The sequence below is a fragment of the Gopherus evgoodei genome, chromosome 1, assembly GCF_007399415.2.
Source record: "Gopherus evgoodei ecotype Sinaloan lineage chromosome 1, rGopEvg1_v1.p, whole genome shotgun sequence".
In the NCBI taxonomy this organism is placed as follows: Eukaryota; Metazoa; Chordata; order Testudines; family Testudinidae; genus Gopherus; species Gopherus evgoodei.
Window position 1 is genome coordinate 136,426,127 of NC_044322.1, and position 19,858 is coordinate 136,445,984.

Sequence of the window (19,858 nt, forward strand, 5' to 3'; positions counted from 1 at the left end):
GCTCTTCTTACATTCCTCCCACACCCTGTGGTCTACAAGATCCTCTCTACTGAAGTCGGTGAGAACCTTTCTGTTAACTTCAAAGGTCTGTAGATCAGCCATTAAAGAAGGATGCTTTTAAAATAAAATGGGTTTAAGTTTAACTCATTCTTTGCACTAAATGAGGCAGGATCCTGGTGAAAAACAGTATGTGATCACAGAATAAAGATCGCCATAATGCATACACACAAAGAGGTGGAGTTACCGTTGTACAGTAGTTAGTAACTTTTGAGTACTTGAAACTGTAATAAATAACATTCTTGTAATGTGTTTTTGTATGTAACTATAATAACAATCAATGAGATAGCAGCAGCTATCTGGATGGAGGATGGAGATAAATTTGTCTATTCACCTTTCTCACCAGCATTATCCCATGTTCCTTAATCTCCACCCAGTGGCCTCTCCTCACTGCCCCATTTGTCTTCTTTGCCTACTCCTGACTCCATGACTTTCTGTGTCCCATCCAATATCGTATGTCTGGAATAAAATCCCAATTAACATACATCAAGTTCTTGCACTATAATCATTCAAAAGAAAAGTCTAAATCCCTAACTTCTCTGTAAAGCATGCTTCCCTCAACACCCATAAAAGACCATGTCTGTTTATTCTGATTTATATTATATCAGTTTATTTTCACTTGTATTATTGGATTGTTAATTTCTTGGGGTGTAGATTAGTTAATTGTTCAGCACACATTGTTGTGTGTAGCACTATGGACTCTTATGGCAGATACAAATAATTAATGACAAGATATTGAACTTGAGCCCCCTCCATGGTCACTGGGCTACCAGGCCAGAACCAAGTCTGGCTGTGATGTATTACAAAGAGAAAAATACCTGACAGAAGATACATACAAGGCAGATAATGTGATCACTTTTATCTGCCTCATCTACCTTTCCTTGAGGATCAATACAGCTTCAAGTATGAAAGAGAGAACAAGATAGTGTCATGACAGAGTTCAGCTTCATGAACCCTCTATAAATTTCATTTGGCTTAAAAACAGTACTCAGGAAAATCTATAGCTCTATCTAATTAAACATAGCAGCACTGTATCTTTCACTGTCCACAGGGTCTCAACAGAGCTCACCACTACTCTTTTACAGCACACAGTAGAGAACATAGTATTTTCCCCTCCTTCTGCTTAGCTACGTCCTTTTTTTGAGCAACTCCAACAGAATGTATAAAAATCTATTTTATTTATTTATTTATTGGTCAGAAGCAGAGTTATTCCTGAACGTGCAGATGGTGTATTTTGTGAATTAATAATAAAAGTTTGCACTTAAATAACATCTTTCCTCTGAGGCTGTGGGGGCAATTTATAAACATATAGTACTTTATTAATTTAGCCTCAATATTTCTACGAAGCAAGTAATCATCATTATCTGCGATTTACAGATGAGGAAGCTGAGGCACACAGAAGAGCCTGATTCTGCTTTCACTTTCCCCATGGTAAATCAAGAATAACTCCACTGAACTGAACTGAATGGAATTACACCTGTCAAAACTAGTGTGAGAGCACAATCAAGACCTCAGTGTCTCACCAAGGTGTCCCAATAAATCTGTGCTACAGCCAGGAACAGAAGCCCTAGTGTCCCAACTCAGAGCTATGGGCCTTCACTAAGAGGCCTTCCTCCCTCTTATAACTGAGGCACAGAGATGTTAAATAACTTGCTCAAGGTCACACAGCAAAGTCTGTGGCAGAGCCAATAACTGACCCCAGATCTCCTGAGCACCAGGCCTTTGTCTTAATCATGACAATCCTCAAATACCCACCATGGAGGGAAAAAAAAACAAAAAACGAAAACATCCTTCATTTCTAAATTGTCTTAACTGTAGTTCTCGAAGTGTATTCTCTATCTTCAGATTAAGATTTCCAGCAGTGGACAGAGGCCTGTCTCTGCCACAGAACTCCTCACACGAGTACAGGTTGCACATTGTGTGCTAAGCTGAGTTTCTTTATGTTGCTTTTATGCTATTTTCCTTGAGCAGTGTATTACACAGAATCACAAAAACATAGGACTGGAAGTGAAGTTTTTCCTAATGTCCAACCTAAACTGCCCTCGCTGCTATTTAAGCCCATTGCTTCTTGTTCTATCCTCAGACATTAAGGAGAACAATTTTTCTCCCTCCACTTGTAACAACCTTTTATGTCCCCTCTCAGTCTTTTCTTCTCCAGAATAAACAAACACATTTTTTTCAATCTTCCCTCATAAATTATGTTTTCTAGACCTTTATAATCATTTTTGTTGCTCTTCTCTGGATTTTCTCCAATTTGTCCACATATTTCCTGAAATGTTGCGTCCAGAACTGGACACAATATTCCAATTGAGGCCTAATCAGCAGAGTAGAGCAGAAGAATTACTTCTGTGTCTTGCTTACAACAATGTGCTAATAAATCTGGGAATGACGCTTGCTTTATTTTGCAACAGTGTAACATCGTTGACTCATATTACTCATGTAATCCCCACTATGACTCCAATATCACTTCCTGCAGTACTCCTTCCAATTTTGTATGTGTGCAACTGGTTGCTCTTTCCTCAGTGGAGCAGTTTGCATTTGTCCTTACTGAATTTATTCCTATTTATTTCAGACCATTTCTCCAGTTTGTCCAGATCATTTTAATTTTAATCCTATCATCCAAAGCACTTGCAACCCCTCCAAGCTTGGTATCATCCGCAAACTTTGTAAGTGTATTCTCTATGCCATTATCTATACCATTGACAACGATATTGAACAGAACTGGATCCAGAACTGATCCCAGCAGGACCCTACTTTCCCTTCCAGCTTGACTGTGAACCACTGATAACTACTCTCTGGGAACAGTTTTCCAACGAGTTATGCACTCACCTTATAGTAGCTCCATCTCTGTATTTCCCTAATTTGTTTATGAGGTCATGTGAGACAGTAGCAAAAGTCTTACTAAAGTCAAAATATATCACATCTACTGCTTCCCTCCTTATTCACAAGGTTTGTTACCTGGAGAACAATTGATCACTGTCCTCTTATCAGGTACCCTGCCCACTCCCCAAGTCTTCTTTTCTCAAAACTAATCATCCCCAATTTTTTGAAACTTTTCCTCATAGGTTGTATTTCTCATTTTTCTGGCTCTCTTCTGGACTCTATCCGATTTGTCCAGGTTTCCTAAAGTATGGTGCCCAGAATTGGACACAGTACTCTGCTGAAGCCTCACCAGTGACAAGCAGAGCAGCACATTTACCTCCTGTGCCGTACACGACACTCCTGTTAATACATCCCAGAATAATATTAGCCTTTTTCGCAACTGCATTACACTATTGACTCATATTCAATTTGTGAAACAATATAATCCCCAAATTCTTTTCAGCAGTACTACTAGCCAGTTATTCCCCATTTTGTAGTTGTCCATTTGATTTTGCTTTCCTAAATGTAGTATAGGTTGCATTTGTCTTTACTGAATTTCATCTTGTTGATTTCAGACCAATTCTCTTATTTGTCAAAGTTCTTTTGAATTCTAATTTTGTCCTTCAAAGTGCTTTCAGCCCCTCCCAGTTTGGCATCATTCACAAATTTTATAAGCATACTCACTCCATTAGCTAAGTCATTAATGAAAATATGTAATAGTACTGAACCCAGGTCTGACCCCCTACAGAACTCCAGTAGATACACCCTCCCAGTTTGACAGTGCACCACTATCTCCTCTTTGAGTACAGTCTTTCAGCCAGTTGTGCACCCACCTCAGCCATTTCATTTAGATTTACATTTCCCTAATTTTCTTATGAGAATGTCATGATTGTGTTAAAAGCCTTTCTAAGATCAAGATTAACCCCTTTACTTAACTTACACATCTACTGCTCCCCCACCACCTCCATCCACTATGCCAGTAACCCTGTCAAAGAAGGAAATTAGGTTGGCTTGGCATGCTTTGTTTCTCCCAAATCCATGCTGGCTACTGATTGTTTAATAATTTGTTCTTGAATCTTTCCAGGTACTGAAGTTAGACTAACTGCTATATAACTCCCCAGGTCCTCTTTGTTTCACTTTTTTAAAATAGGTAATATGCTTCCCATCCTTAATGGTTCTGAGACTGCTTCAGCTAGTTCCTTAAGTATCCTAGGATAAATTTTTATCAGGCCCTGCCAACTTGAAAACATCTAACTTACATAAACATTTTTTAACCTCCTCTTTATCTAATGTAGCTTGCGTTCCTTCTCTCTTGTTGTTAATGTGAATTGTGTTGAGTATTTTGTCACTAATAACCTTTTTAATGAAGACTGAAGTAAAATAGGCATTAAACACCTCAGTCTTCCTGATGTCATCAGTTATTAGCTCGCTTTCCCTGGCTAAGTAGAGGACCTACATTTTCCTTTGTCTTTCTCTTGCTCCTAATATCTTTAAAGAACCGCTTCTTATTGTGATTTATATTCCTTGCTAGGCATAACTCACCGTGTTCTTAGCCTTTCTGATTTTGCTATTGATTGAATGTGTACACTTAAGCCTGTGTGTTTCAGCATTCCAGATATTCTCGACTTTAAGGATTTAAACAGCAGAATGTAATTTACAAAAAATTCCTACTTGCTTGATTAGATTTTTTTTTAAATTCTTTCCCTCCTCTCTCCCTCCTTAATGCCCAGAAAGGATAGCAGAATTACAATGAAAGCTCATTCTATTAAGCATTTATGCTGAATATTTCCCATGCAAATAACATGGGGAAAATGATTTTCTTCACATTGTTTCCTCAAAACAGATTGTAAACTTGCCTGTAAAGTTTATTTGTCTATGCAATAAACTATAAATCAGCATAACAAGACACTTTGTTTTCTTTAAAGGATTTCACAGAGATAAAGATGACTTGGATATCTCTAAGGACTGAGACTTGCAAGAAGTCCCCTACTGATTTTTTTGGCTAATATGCCCCCTTCTATTTTCCCAGAGCTGCACTTGAAGCTTTGAATGTGAAAGAAAAAAATATTTCCTGCACAACACTGAAGGGTAGCAAGGGGGAAGAGAGGTCTTGGAATTTTTACTGTTGGGTGAGCCAAAGAAAAATAAAGCAAATGGCTACTCCATCTTAAAAGAGTACATTGCAGCTTCCTCCAGCATTAAACAACATAGCTAGGAATTTCCTTTGGGCTGGACCTCTCAGGAATCTAGGATTTTACTAAATTTAACCTTAAGAAGCCCAAATTTTTGAAAATATTGACATATTCTTTTTTTTTAAACTCAACTGACTTTACCTTTAGTTTAAAATATGAGCATCAGTTGATTCAGTATTTTGAAATGTTAAAAAAATCTTTTTGTTTTTAAAGGAAGTATTGGTTGTCAATGTAAAAATTTTTCAGCACTTGGGTATTTTGCAGGATAAACCAGAGCATAGTAGGGACAGAGTAATGGAAAGTTGGAAACAACCCAAAGGATCATCTTTATAGAAAAAAGTTTATAATTAAAATATGAGAATTACCTGTTCTGCTGAGGAAAAAGATGGAGATTTTCACTACCTACCTTAATGCTACAGATTCCTTAATTTCCCCCAGAATTGCTCTAAACAAATCATTTTCTCCTGAACAAATACATGCTACTTCTACTCTCCAAACCATTCATACTCATTCTCTGTATGTAGAAAAACCACAAGTATTTTCACTGGTTCATTTACTTCTAGTGCCGATTACTCCTGTGTATTATATTGCAACATCATAATGTTTAATTAAAAACATAGTCATTACAGCCCGAAATTGAAAGTATATCATATAAATAATGCCTGAACTTACGTAACTCCTGCCTGTGAGCCTCTGTCTGTGCAAAATACTGGCGGAGCTCCTCTGTGATCTCCATGTTGGTCAGGTCACATTCTATCTCCTCTTCAGACTCAGAATCCTTCTCTATTTCAGAATCCCTACCCATATCCTTGCTCACTCCGGAACTGCAATGGGCACCTGGGTATTGCTGGGGCCAGGAAGGGTATCGCGCTCTGCTGTTTGGAGTGTAGGTAGAATAGTTGTCAGCATCTGATGGGTTGCCTCCATCCCAATCCGAATACCGGCTTGTAGGAAAGGTTTCGGATGGATACCATGACAGATGATAAAAGGACTCCATGGCTTTCCGGTAGGCGTTTTTGTGCTTGTACATCCAGTGCATGGCTTGGTTGTAATGCTTCCAGTACCTTGCATATACTTGTTGACTATACCATGGCTGAGAGTCTTCATGCAGTGAGTCCTCCTGAAAAAAGTGAGAGCAGAGTGGAGGCACAGTGTTGAGACAACTCCTAGAATTGAAAAGCTTTTCCATTCCAAATGCTTTACTTCCTATGGTAACAAAACCCATGTATTTTGGAGGAAAAATGACAAGTGCTTGAAGCGTGAACATACTATACATACAAAAATAGATCATGTTGCTCACGCTACTAGTCACCGAGGAAGAAAGTAATGAGAATGACTGCATCAAAGCTTTTCCCCAAAGCTCTGTTATTACAGTGGAAGCCACTCCTTTGGGGCAAAATGTTGAAATGTACTAATTCAAACCAAGCCTGTGTGGATATAAATACTCAGCACTTACAAATACAAATGAATTAAAGTGAATTGATATACTACATAGGTGAAAGGCGAGCTGAATGAGAGTTGATTACTTCAAAGTGTGTGTGCAATAAGCCACATACTACAAATACGCAAGCTTCATGTTAACAGGCAGAGGGTAATGCATCTGAAATTCCTCTATATTAAATAAAGGCACCTACTTCATTTAGTAATGCATTTACCTCATCTTCTTGCAATAATGATTTCAAAATGGTAGAGGTCAGATGGCAACTTAGTCACATCTCAATCAAACCTTAGTCAAGGTCTCAATTAACTCTCCCCGCCCACCACGCTTAGCAAAGTGCTGTGCTGCTTGTACATCTCACCTCTTTACTCATCAGCAGCTACAATCTGAAAACGGCTAATAAAGTACATTGACTGAAGTAAACTAAAATATCTCTTTCCAGTTATAAAACGTAACAACTTGTAAAATAGCAACAACTCTTTTTAAAAATGTTTGTTTGCCTGACAGAACTCTTTACCCCGGCTCTGTTCTAGCAATATAACTCTATAAGAGTGCAGCAGACCCTATATAGTACAGTAAGTTCTGTACAGAAAAAGATTGCAATAGGTTCCCCTCCCCTACTAATTGGGCTACACATGGGTAGTGTTGGAGAAAGGTCAGGGATAATGGAAAGCTAAATCATTCTTGGGGTGGTGTTCGCCCACTGTCTGCCCTTGTGGTAGAGCTTCTAAGCAAGGGCTCTGGATGCATGGAAAGTGATGTTGGATTTAAAAACAAGTTGGTCTCACTTCATTCATTTAGATACCCATGATGCAACAACACGTGTCTGTCTTAAACGGACAAAAGCCAAGAAAGTCTGATGTTCCTCCCATAACGCATCTCCTTGGTCTAGATATTGTGTGTGTCTCAGGGGACGGAGAGTTTTACTTGATCTATTTTTTTTTGCCACACATTTGGACTATTTTAGACTTAAATGTGGAAGGTCATCTTTTCTTTTTCAGGGATACTGTCAAGATAAAAAATCGTACTTTAAAGGTGTTTTCCTTACCTGTATTATTAATACCCTATATCACTAAGAACGATTTAAAAAAAAAATAAATGAATTTGGTTTAGTGACGCTTCATAGCTACAGTCTTACCACCCCTGCCCCAAAACCAACCTCTCTTCTTGCCCGCCCCATCCTCTCCCCCAAAAGGGGCTTAAAAACATTGAAAACATAATTTTAAGGTTATGTTTAAGTAGTTGCAAGAACAAAAAGTCTCAAGCTAATAAACTTTATTGTTCTTATTTCACTTAAACACTGGGTCAGGGACTGTGTCTCACTGTTTATGCAAATCTATGGCACCATTTAAAAAACAGCCACTAAATTAATTTTTATGGAAATGCATAACAAAATGTGTGTCTTTTTGGCTAAGACTTTATGGGCCAGATGCTCCTCATGCACTTCTATTGTGCTGGTGAAACTCCACTGACTTCAGAGGATTTATTTCCAATTTACGCTGGTGTAAGAGGAGACTCTGACCCTGTTGTTAGGATGTATTTATTTATTTATAACTGTTATGAACTCCTAAAAACCAGGATATTCAATGTTTCTACTTTGCTTTCATTAAATGAGAATATCACCCTGACTCTAGTTCTTCAATGTATAGTCAAGACCAGAAAATTCTGTGGTCAAGTCTGAGAAATTGCAACTCCCATTTCACAGAGTTAGTTCTGGAACACTTTGTTTAATTTTTCCCACTGAAATAATTAAAAATCAAGTTTGGGAACATCAGCAGAGCAGTATATACAGCTCAGCAAAAAAAGAAAGTTTCATATATTCTAAGTATTCTCCAAGATAACAACATATCTTTTTAAAATAAAAAGAACTGAAGGTATTTTTTGTAACTAAAATGTTTCTAAAATGGGCCTTGGTAATGATCTCATTGAAAACTTTGGAATACAGCTGGGTGATTTGTCTATCTGACTAGCCCTAGTTGTTAATTTAGGGGGAGAGGAACACAAAGGGTCACTTCATGTAGACACAATTGTGATTTTGGTGCTTATCCAAATACTTCTGTGTTTGGGAGAGGGAAAAAAGTGACCGTAGAAAACCTCATCTTTCACTGAATTTTAAAAATCCATCTGTTGAAAAAGAAAATTAAGGGGATGTTTTAGATTGGGATGAAGAAGGAAAAGGAACACATTAAAGTGTAACTATGGAATACAGCTGTATGTCTGTGTTTTTTCAGCTGCTGTCTAAATGGAAATATAGAGGAGTTTTTCTCAACCGTATAAAAGCTATAAATCTAAGAGGAGTGATCAGCAGATTTCTCTGTTATTTTCCTGTCATATGTCTCTAGATTCTTCTCTGAGGAGGCCAATCAAACGATACTTTTAATAAATGAATTTTACTTTGAATGTAATTTAACTAATTTAAAATACAATTCTTTTAAACATATGCTGACGGTTCAATACAATTTGCTTGTATATGCAGTTAACACACAAAGTGTGCATTGCTCATACTCTCAGATACACCGTGGAAGTAAAGAATGCTTACCATCACCTGCGGAGTTTTCTCCAATGATCAACGTAAACTAGAAAAGAAAATAATGTTTTTTAATTTATAAAAAGATAGTTAAAAACACAGAAAGCATCTCTAGTGAACCCTGGTAGCTACAGACAAGAGTCAAGTCAACAGATGAGGGATTTTGAGTAATCAGCGAATACTTGAAACCTCTTATTCATTTATTCTAATTAGTTTCAGTAAGGAACTTTTAAATATTGAGATTAATATTGAAGGCTCAAGAAGATCAAAGGGCACCCCACTACCCGCAGCTTAGAATGCAGGAAGATATAAATAAACTTGGTCTCACTACCCCGTTGTTTTTTTTTAATCTTCCGCACAATAGTGGCTTCCTCTACTTCTAGGTATCTTCAAAATTAATGACATTAAGGAATGACCTTAAATGAGAAACACTTGACTTTATCCCTCAGTAGTGTTTGTGGAAGAAATCCTATAAACATGTTTATTTTAAGCATTTTTAAAACCATTTTGATTTCACTCAGGTAGTAAGGTTTTTGTTTATTTTTAATCCTATGTTGCAATTGTTTGCATAACCATTTCCTCTTCTCCCACTTTATGCTTCTCTGATTGCAACACTGCTTCACCTAAAGGAAGAACAGACAAATTCAGAGGGTGATCACGTACTTGAATGGAAAGAGGAGGGGAGGTTAACTACAGAAGTGGAAACGGGAAAGAACCAGATCATCAAAAGATCTGCAATTACAAGATGCAGTTTAAAATTACTATCACCTAGCATGTACATTGCACTTTTAATCTTCAAAGTTATTTACCAACATGAACCACTTAAGGGAATTTTGAAAAATACCCTTACTATTGGACAGCTATTTTATTATACCAAGATTTTAAAAGAGCAAACCACCCATTCCACATAGTGTCATCACCCAGAAACTCTCATTTGAAGGGACACCAGGGGCAGCAGAGGAGAATGATACAAAGATTAACCCCCCCACACACCATTTTTAAAAAATGGCTGTTGGCCAAAGAATCCACTAACTGACACTCCTAAACTTAGGCCTGGTCTATTCTACGTGTTTAAACCTAATTTAGCAGCGTTAAACTGATTTAACCCTGCACCCATCCACACAACGAGGCCCTTTATATCGATATAAAGGGCTCTTTAAACCGATTTCTGTACTTCTCCCCGACGAGAGGAGTAGCGCTGAAATCGGTATTGCCATGTCGGTTTAGGGTAAGTATGGCCGCAAATCGACGGTATTGGCCTCCGGGCGGTATCCCACAGTGTACCATTGTGACAGCTCTGGAAAGCAATCTGAACTTGGATGCAATGGCCAGGTAGACAGGAAAAGCCCGGCAAACTTTTGAATTTCATTTCCTGTTTGCCCAGCGTGGAACTCTGATCAGTATGGGTAGCAATGCAGTTCCAAATCCAAAAAGAGCTCCAGCATGGACCGTACGGGAGATACTGGATCTGATTGCTGTGTGGGGAGACAAATCTATTCTATCAGAGCTCCATTACAGAAGACAAAATGACAAAGCATTTGAAAAAATCTCTAGGCTATGATAGACAGAGGCCACACCACAGTGCTGTGTGACAAGCGTAACGGAAAGCCAAAGAATCAAATGGACGCTCATGGAGGGAGGGAGGGGATACTAGGACTCCAGCTATCCCAAAGTCCCACAGTCTCTGAAAAGCATTTGCATTCTTGGCTGAGCTCCCAATGCCTGAAGGGTCAAAAACATCTTCCCGGGTGTTTCAGGGTATATGTCGTCAATTTACACCCTTTCCTCCCCGAAAAAAAAGGGAAAAAAAAAGTTTCTCGCCTTTTTTCAATGTCACCCTATGTCTACTGCATGCTGCTGGTAGATGGGGCGCTGCAGCACTGAACATCAGCATCCCCTTCCCGGTGGCAGACGGTACAATATGACTGCTAACCATTGTCATCATCAGACCTTGAGTGCTCCTGGCTGGCCTCGGTGAGGTCGGCCGGGGGCGCCTGGGTAAAAATAGGAATGACTCCCAGTCATGCCCGGCAGATGGTACAGAACGGCTGGTAACCGTCTTCATCATAGCAACTGGAGGCTGAGCTCCATCAGCCCCTCCCCCTTTCATGTGCAAAGAAAAGATTCTGTACTGCCTGGACTATCATAGCAGCAGGATGCTGGGCTCCTCTCCCCTCCACCATTTAATGTCCTGCCTGGACTATCATAGCAGCTGGAGGCTTCCTCCCTCTCATTTTATCTCACTAAAAAGTTAGTGTTTCTTATTCCTGCATTCCTTATTACTTCATCACACAAATGGGGGGACACTGCCATGGTAGCCCAGGAGGGTTGGGGGAGGAGGGAAGCAACGGGTGGAGTTGTTGCAGGGGCGACCCCTAGAATGGCATGCAGCTTATCATTTCTGCGGGATCTCTGGGGCTCTGACACAGAGCAACTGTGCTCTCTGGTTCTCTAGTACACTTGCCCCATATTCTAGGCAGGGCTGACTCTATTTTTAGACAAAACATAAAGAAGGGAATGACCAGGGGAGTCATTCCCATTTTTGTCCATGCGCTCCGGGTCGACCTCAGCGAGGCCAGCCAGGAGCACCCATGACAGCAGCAGACGGTACAGAACGACTGATAACCATCATCTCATTGCCAATTTACAATGGAATGGCAGACGATGCAATAGGGATGGTAACAGTCTCTGCTACCTTGCAAAGGCAAATGAATGCTGCTGTGTAGCACTGCAATATCCCGTCTGTCAGCAGCATCCAGTACACATACAGTGACAGTGACAAAAGGCAAAACAGGCTCCATGGTTGCCATGCTATGGCGTCTGCCAGGGCAATCCAGGGAAAAAGGGCGTGAAATGATTGTCTGCCATTGCTTTCTGCCAGAGGAAGGACTGAGTGATGACATTTACCCAGAATCACCCGCAACACTGTTTTTGCATTGGGATCTCAACCCAGAATTCCAATGGGCAGGGGAGACTGCGGGAACTATGGGATAGCTATGGGATAGCTACCCACAGTGCAACACTCTGAAATCGATGCTAGCCTCGGTACATGGACGCACACCGCCGAATTAATGTGCTTAGTGTGGCTGTGTGCACTCGACTTCATACAATCTGTTTTACAAAACTGGTTTATGTAAAATCGGAATAATCCCGTAGTGTAGACATACCCCAAGTAGTGGTCATATTATACTTTCAGTTACACTGATGTAAAACAGGAGTAACTCCACTGTCTTCTCTGGGGTTATCCCAGATTACACCAGTATAACTGAGTAGAATTCTTCCCACTGGGGCTGCCCAGGGTGTCAGTTGGAGCAGCATTTGGCCTCCTATTTATGACTTTCTTGATCAAGCAGCAACTTTTCACCTCTTTAAGACAGCAATGCTAAGTGAAGTGATTTGAATGCAGTCCATCCTGACATCATCAAAAAAATGCAAATCATGAAGCTACCACAAGTCAGCACAAAGGCTGAACTGTCACCCTTTGTATAGTGGAGACAGAGCTCAAACATGCAAATCCTCACTCATCAACCCTTCTGCAAACAGTCCTTACATACATGAGTAGTCCCAATGCAGTCAATGGGCCTACTCATCTGAGTAAAGGTTAGCAGAATCAGGTTCAAAACTGTCAAAGAGACTGAACTGATTGTCTTACTTCCCACCTGCCAAGACAGGCAGGAGAAAAAAAAAAAGCTGAGGTCACTAATGAAACATTGCAGTGACGTGCTATCGTGTGTGTGTGTGTGTGTGTGTAGTTTTCATTTCTTTCATGTGCACATCTGGGTACTGTCAAGGTCACTGGAATAAATATAAAGGGCTCTTTCTCACATTTAAAATGTAAACTGTATTGTATCTGCCTCTCTCATTTTCTGCCTGTAGTTTAGAAAAACTACATACATTAGAATTCTGTGTCTGCCTATGACTTTTTCATACCAAAACATTCTCTGAACTGCCTTAAGGATAAACAAAAATCAGGTTCACAACTTAACATAAAGAGACTTTGTTTTTCCTAAACAAATTGACTAAAAATACACACCATATTCAGAAGGACATACAGAGAGCTTTCTGAGAGGTGAAAAAGCCCTAGCAAATCCATTAAAATGTATCAGTTTACTGAACATGAAATAAACATACACTTAAGAAAACAGAAAAAAATAATTTTCATAAATTATTTATGAACTCTTATAGAAATATAACACCTAACACAGGAAAGTCCTTATACTGGCTACCACTACAATACAAACAACGAAGAAATAATTAATAAGAAATCAAAAAGCAAAATGGCTCTTCAAAAGTAAATTCAATAGGTTATGAAAATCACACAAGAAGCAGAAAATAAAATCATTCTAGCTCTACTTTTTTCAGTTCCTAAAAATGAAAATACAGAGGTTGCTACACAATCCAAAAGTATCTAATGTCACTGGGAATACCACTTAACTTTTGAATGAAGAAAATTACTAAAAGGTATGAATCACCATTGTAAAATTACCAATGAAATATATTAGTCAGGCAAAAAATCTACTTGTCCGCACTTACCATAATGATGATGAAAAAATTTACTTCTTCATACAAAAATTACTATCCCCAGGCAATTGGATGGGGAGAATTTTGCAATACTGGCATTAAAGGTAAGACTCCGATCTTGCAAACACTTACACATGTGCTTAACACTATGGTGAACAGTCCAATCTATGGGACTACTCATGGTAGTAAAAAAGGCCCCAATCTTGCCAAATGATCTGTGTTGGCAAACCCTGGTTCCCATGTGGAGTATCACTGAATGTGGCTCATTGCAGGGACATAGGGGTGGGGAGAGCGGTTGCTGGCAGAGACCATCTGGCAGGATTGGAGCCTAAAGTAAAAGATTTTGAGGCTGCAGGGCAGCAATAATAAAATGCATGGACAAAGAATACTTTGGTCCCTTTTTGTGTATTAAAATGTTCTGTTGCTTGGAGGGCTTTGGCACACAAAGTTCCCATCCCATCACTTTTGTTATTACAGCCACATAATTATCGGTTTGTATTACCACAGCATCTAGGAATCCAGCCACGGATAAGGACCCCATTGTCTAGGCACTGTACACAGGACAAACAGTCCATTTCGGATACATTGTATTATCTCCTTTCCTAGCCTTTCAAATCATAAAATAATTCCCCATTTATATTAAATACTTTTGTATTGCAATTCATCAAAACATGCTCATCTACATATAAACTTGAAGTGAGCAAGCAGCAGTGAGAAGAAAGATATAATTGACTATGGGTCTGATCCCACAAAGCGTTGTACATCACTCAGTCCCACTGAAGTTAAGTTGAGATGGATCACCATCCTGTAGGATTGGATCCAGGAATGCTGTATTTTGAAAATGTGATGAGAGTACAGCCCCCTGGTGGAGTATTGTACACAGTTTTGGTAGCCACACTTGAAATATATTGCACAGCTTGAAAAGGCCTACAAACAGTCGACAAAAGTATTAGTGCTCAGTATGGCAAGACCTGAAGAAACAGGACTGTTTAGCCAATCTATCAATCAATCAATAAAAGGGATGGAGGGAACTTTTAGTTATTCAAAATTAGGCAGAGCATAGCAAGAGCTAGCCAGTCACTTCTTTTCACACAGTTGCATAGTAATAGAACATAGAACATGATATAATTAAGAGGGGGAGGAATTAGAACAAATTAAAATGCTTCTTCACAGATCCCACAGTCAATCTGTGGAATTTACTGTCAAAGAAAGTCATTGAAGTCAATAAAATTAGAGAGGACTGGAGAATCTTATCAACATTAACTTCTGTAGCTCTGCAAAATAAGACAACTATTGAATAGGTCATCACAACTTTTATTTCAGGGAATACATCATTCATTTGTTTGGGTCAGGAATGATTTCCACCCCCCTTTTTTCAGGAAATCTTTAAGTATTTGGTAATGCTGACAGCCAGATAAAGGAACAGATGGACCAATGACTTGAACCAATACTGAAATTGTTGTAAGTGTTTTGTACATATTCCAAGAACTTGGTGAGAACAAAAAGCCATGCTGTAGCACCAACAGCTTATATTTTTCAAATCATCATTTTAGCTTTCTAGTTCTAGAAAATCTGGGGGCAGGAGGATGTTTAAATAAAATCCATTCTGCCTTTTCTGTCATTCAGCTACTGATTAATTACCACTGTGCATTGCTACCTATCTTAATTTTAATATAAAACATGGACCAGTTATAATTCTTGTAGAAATGTAGATGTGCAACACAGAACCAATTAATTGCACCAATATATCCCTTTAACAAAAACGCCTGTAGACTACATTCCTGTTTGTGAATATTGGCAAATATTAAAGATGTTCTCTGGTTGACTTTCCAGACTCAGGGTACGCCTACACTACTTGTCGGATCAGCAGGTAGTGATCGATCTATCAGGGATCGATTTATCACATCTAGAGTAGACACGATAAAATCAATCCCCGATCGCTCTGCCATCAACTCTGGAACTCCACGGTGGCGAGAGGCAGAAGCGCATAGCTAAAGTTGTGTATCTTAGGTCAACACCCTCCCCCTCAGTGTAGACCTAGCCTCAGTTAGGACCTGGCTGTTATCCAGCCAGCATAGTTAGTGTGATACAGACCCAACTAATATGCATGCAGTTATACTGGTATACTGGTGCTTATGCAGGTACAGCTTACTGCTGTAAGGAAAAGGGAATAAGTTATAATAGTATAGCTGTGACCAGGCTACAGCCTGTACTCATTTAACTTTTTTGGTAGAAAATCAACCCCTTGCCTCACAAACACATACTGAAATAGTTAAATCAGTACAAAACTTCATGAAGAGTAGATCATGCAGCAGCATGTAAAGTCACAGTTCACCAGGTCCCAAGAGCCTAGGGCCCTACTCCTGTAACAGTGGTCCCTGATCCCTCCCTGCCCCCCCAGGAGGCATGGTCAGGGGGCCAAATGTGGGGCCAGTGCTGCAGCTGGGGCCTCTGGTGAGAGCGGGGCAGTGTTGTGAGCAGGGGGCCACAGTCGGGAGTGGAGCTGTGGCCAGGAGCGGGGCTGCAGGTGGGGCAGTGGCTGGGAACGGGGCTGGGTAGCACTCTCTCTCCCTCCCTCCATTGGGGATGGCCTGGGCCCCACGTGCCCTCCCTGAATGTTTCTCCATGCCCCCTGGAAGGGTGACCTCACAGTTTGGGGACCTCTGTCCTATATAGATTTTAGAATACAGGCTGTTGCTTTGAAATGCAGGATACCTGGTGCATTTGAGTGGCTGACAGGACAAATGCTTTGGATTTGGAAAAACTGAAAGGTCAATTTCAACTACATTTAAAAAAACACCTACAATAGTAAACAATAAATTATCTGGTATGCCTTATTTTGGGTCTTTGTCTTACCTTGGGGCATTGGCAGGTCAGTGGTAGGAAGCAGTGTGCATGTGAGAAGGAAATGTGTCATGTTTTAGAGTTTAAACTCTTTGGAGCAAGGCCTGTCTCTATTGTGTGTTTGTGTACAGTGCCTAGCACCGGAGGGCATGGATCAGCGTTCATGTCGTGCTGCCCCTCGGTACCCAACTCTGGCCAGGGAAGCTAATGATCCAACCAGTGAACCAAATTCAGTGATGAATCCTGGTCCCGTGCCACCAACTACAAGCAGTTCTAAGCTTACTAAGTATGGCTGTTTGGTGCTCTATGTTTGCACAGCACCTAACACCCCAAAGCCCTGGTGTATGACTAGTGCTCCTAAGTGCCTCAGTCATAAAAATAATTGCAGAACAATGCTGAGACAGCCACCCTGCGACTGGGAGCCCGGCATGGGGCCACGGTTATCAGCTGGGGGTGAGAATGGGTCTTTTTCTTCCTCCCCAAACACCCCTTGCTTAGGGAGAGGAGCTTGCGGAGGGGAGTCCTTCCCCCCCTCCCTCATTTCACACGGAGGCGGGCGGTCTCCCCACGCCATCGGTTCACCCCAGGTCACAGGATGGTTTTGGAGAGGGGGGTGTCTCCCCCGTATTCCAGGGTATCCCTAGCCCCTTTCACCAGCTGAATTCCCAGGAGGGGGGGAGGGGGGATTTCTGTGTTTTCTCCCCACTGCCTCACCACCCCGGGGCGGGTCCGGGGAATCCCCTCTTCCAGGGGCTCAGGTACATGGGCTGCCACGGCTGGGAACAGGGGCTCTCCCCCCCACCCGGCTCAGGTGTCTGGATCCTCGCCCTGGGGCCAGCCCCCCTTTCCCCGCGCGGGCTTTCACCCGGGGGCTCCCCAGCCCGCACCCCACGTGGAGCGGGGCCCGCGGCACGTACTGTGGGTCCGCGCGGGCAGCACCAGCGCCGAGGCCCCGCTCGTCCTTCCTTCCTGGCGCGGCGGGAAGCGGGGCCCGGGGGCGGGGCTTGCCGGCTCCTGATCGCCGGGGCTGGGGCGCTCTCTGGCGGGGCAGAGCGGGCGCCGCAAGCAGCGTCCTCCGTCCCTCGCCCCTGCCCGCCTGGCCTCCGCCGCTCTGCCTGGGCGGGGCTCGGCCTGAGAGAGGCCGGCAGGGGGCGTCCAGGGCTTTTCCGCTGGGGGTGAAAGACGCCAGGCGGCCTCCCCAAGTGACTGCCCCAGCCTCTGTCTGCAGCAGCCAGGAGATCGGGGGCACCCCCCTCCCCCGCGGGAGCGGAGCCCGCCAGCCAGCCCCCCTTTCTGCACGAGGCTGCTTTCCAGTGGGCGGTGCTGGTGCCTTCCAGCTGCCCCCGTCTGGTGACGGGACGGGTGACCAGACAGCAAGCGTGAAAAATCAGGATGGGGTGGGGGGGTAATAGGAACCTATGTAAAAAAGAGACCCCAAAATCAGGACTGTCCCTATAAAATCAGGACATCTGGTCACCCTAGACAGAACAAGCGCCAGAGAGGCCCTGGGCGCCTCACAAGGCTGAGACTGCCCCCTGCCCGCCCCGTTCTCCCAGTCAGGGAGTGGAGTTGGAAGGCCCCACCCCCATCTTCCAGGGTTGTAATTCACCCATACCCAGTTTGTTCTGGGTGCTTGAAATATACTCAGATTGGGGTCTCTCGGTTTCGCCTCGCTGGTGCTGCTGAATGCTCTTCCAAGCAACTTTGCAAACGATGAAGGCTGGGATTTTTGAAGGAGCCTAAAAGTATTAGACAATCAAATCTCATTGGCATTCAGAGGGATTTGGGTACTAAGCTCCCGTAGGCTCCTTTGAAAGCCATAACATACATCTGTACTCAGCAGCAAAGAGTCCTGTGGCACCTTGTAGACTAACAGATGTTTTGGAGCATGAGCTTTCGTGGGTGATTACCCACTTCGTTGGATGCTTCAAAACTTGTTAGTCTATAAAGTGCCGCAGGACTCTTTGCTGCTTTTACAGATCCAGACTAACATGGCTACCCCTCTGATAACTGTACTAAGAGTTTGTGGTGTCAGAACGTTTGTAACAAACATTTGTTTTCGTCCCATAACATATGAAACTACATCAAGTGAAAATCTACACACAGGTTTACCTACAGAGCTGCTGATAATGCCTCCATACTACAACCAATGTGCAGGGAAATATTTGCTTATTGACCAATCCTGGGTGGCTTTATAGAGTTTATTAACAAGCTATTTGATTATTATTCTTTAAGACAGGCAGAATATTTTCATGGCTGTCTTTTGCTTACATATAAACATTTCATGCTTTGATCAGAAAACATTCCCTTAGCCTGAATTTGACATTAAGGCCCAGATCCTCAAAAGTAAAGCTCCTAACTTTCACTGATTTCAAAGGAAATTAGGAGTTTAAAGGCCTTTTTTGGATCCAGACCTAACTCAGTTTAGCTTGTTGCTAGGTAACGCATCCTCTGTAGGACTTATCTCTGTTCCCTGCTTGCATCTATATATATGTTTGTGGTTAGCTCATGAAAGGAACATTGAATAAGCTCATTTAATTTAACATTGTGTATTTAGGAATGTGATGTGAAGACATATTTACAATTAAAAAACAAAAATAACCAAGTTAGTTGCTTTACTTCACTGTTAAAGTTTTAATAGATTTATTATTAGTAGTAGTATACACCTCTACCCCAATATAACATGACCCGATAGAATACGAATTCAGATATAATGCAGTAAAGCAGCACTCTGACAGTGAGGAGCTGTGCACTCCGGCGGATCAAAGCAAGTTCGATATAACATGGTTTCACCTATAATGCGGTAAGTTTTTTTGGCTCCCAAGGACTGTTATATGGAGGTAGAGGTGAATTTAATAGTGTTTTATATCAGAACACTGGTAATCTCACTGACTGGAATGTGATAGCTCAGTGGTTTGAGCATTGGTCTGCTAAACCCAGGATTGTGAGTTCAATCCTTAAGGCACTACTTAGGGATCTGGGGCAAAAATCAGTACTTGGCCTAGTGAAGGCAGGGGATTGGACTCAATGACCTATCAAGGTCCCTTCCAGTTCTAGGAGATAGGTATATCTCCTATTATAAACTGTTTCAGTTTTAATATAGGAGTTGTAATTGTCAGCTACTCACATCTAGCACGAACCATAGGTAGTATATAATTTATAGTCTTCTTAGAGTGTAAATTACTTTTGAAGTTATTTCCATATAGATTATAGCATCCAGATTTGGAAATTTCACTCCCAGATATAGCAGATGCTTTACAAACATCTCCTAATCGTTTGTCACCAGAATAAAGCTCTTAATTTGATTAAATACTTTCTGAAATAGAGATGTGCTTAAAGTTAAGCCCGCACTAAGTGCCTTGCTGAATTATTGTTTAGGTGATCACATTAATGCTTACTGGACATCATAGGGAATGG

The 19,858-nt window shown here is 41.5% G+C and overlaps 1 protein-coding gene across 1 annotated transcript in view; it reads right to left on the minus strand.

Annotated features, from left to right (window-relative positions):
- GEMIN8 (gem nuclear organelle associated protein 8) overlaps positions 1 to 17,445 on the minus strand; it is a 43,695-nt gene extending 26,250 nt beyond the window's left edge. Inside the window, exons 1-3 of the mRNA XM_030573213.1 lie at positions 17,359 to 17,445; positions 9,089 to 9,125; positions 5,784 to 6,231 (exon numbers count right to left, since the gene is read on the minus strand). Coding sequence (XP_030429073.1) covers positions 5,784 to 6,231; positions 9,089 to 9,091 — 451 coding nt within the window. The 5' untranslated portion in view covers positions 9,092 to 9,125; positions 17,359 to 17,445. The remainder of the gene's footprint in view (positions 1 to 5,783; positions 6,232 to 9,088; positions 9,126 to 17,358) is intronic.
- Between the last annotated feature and the right edge of the window lie 2,413 nt (positions 17,446 to 19,858).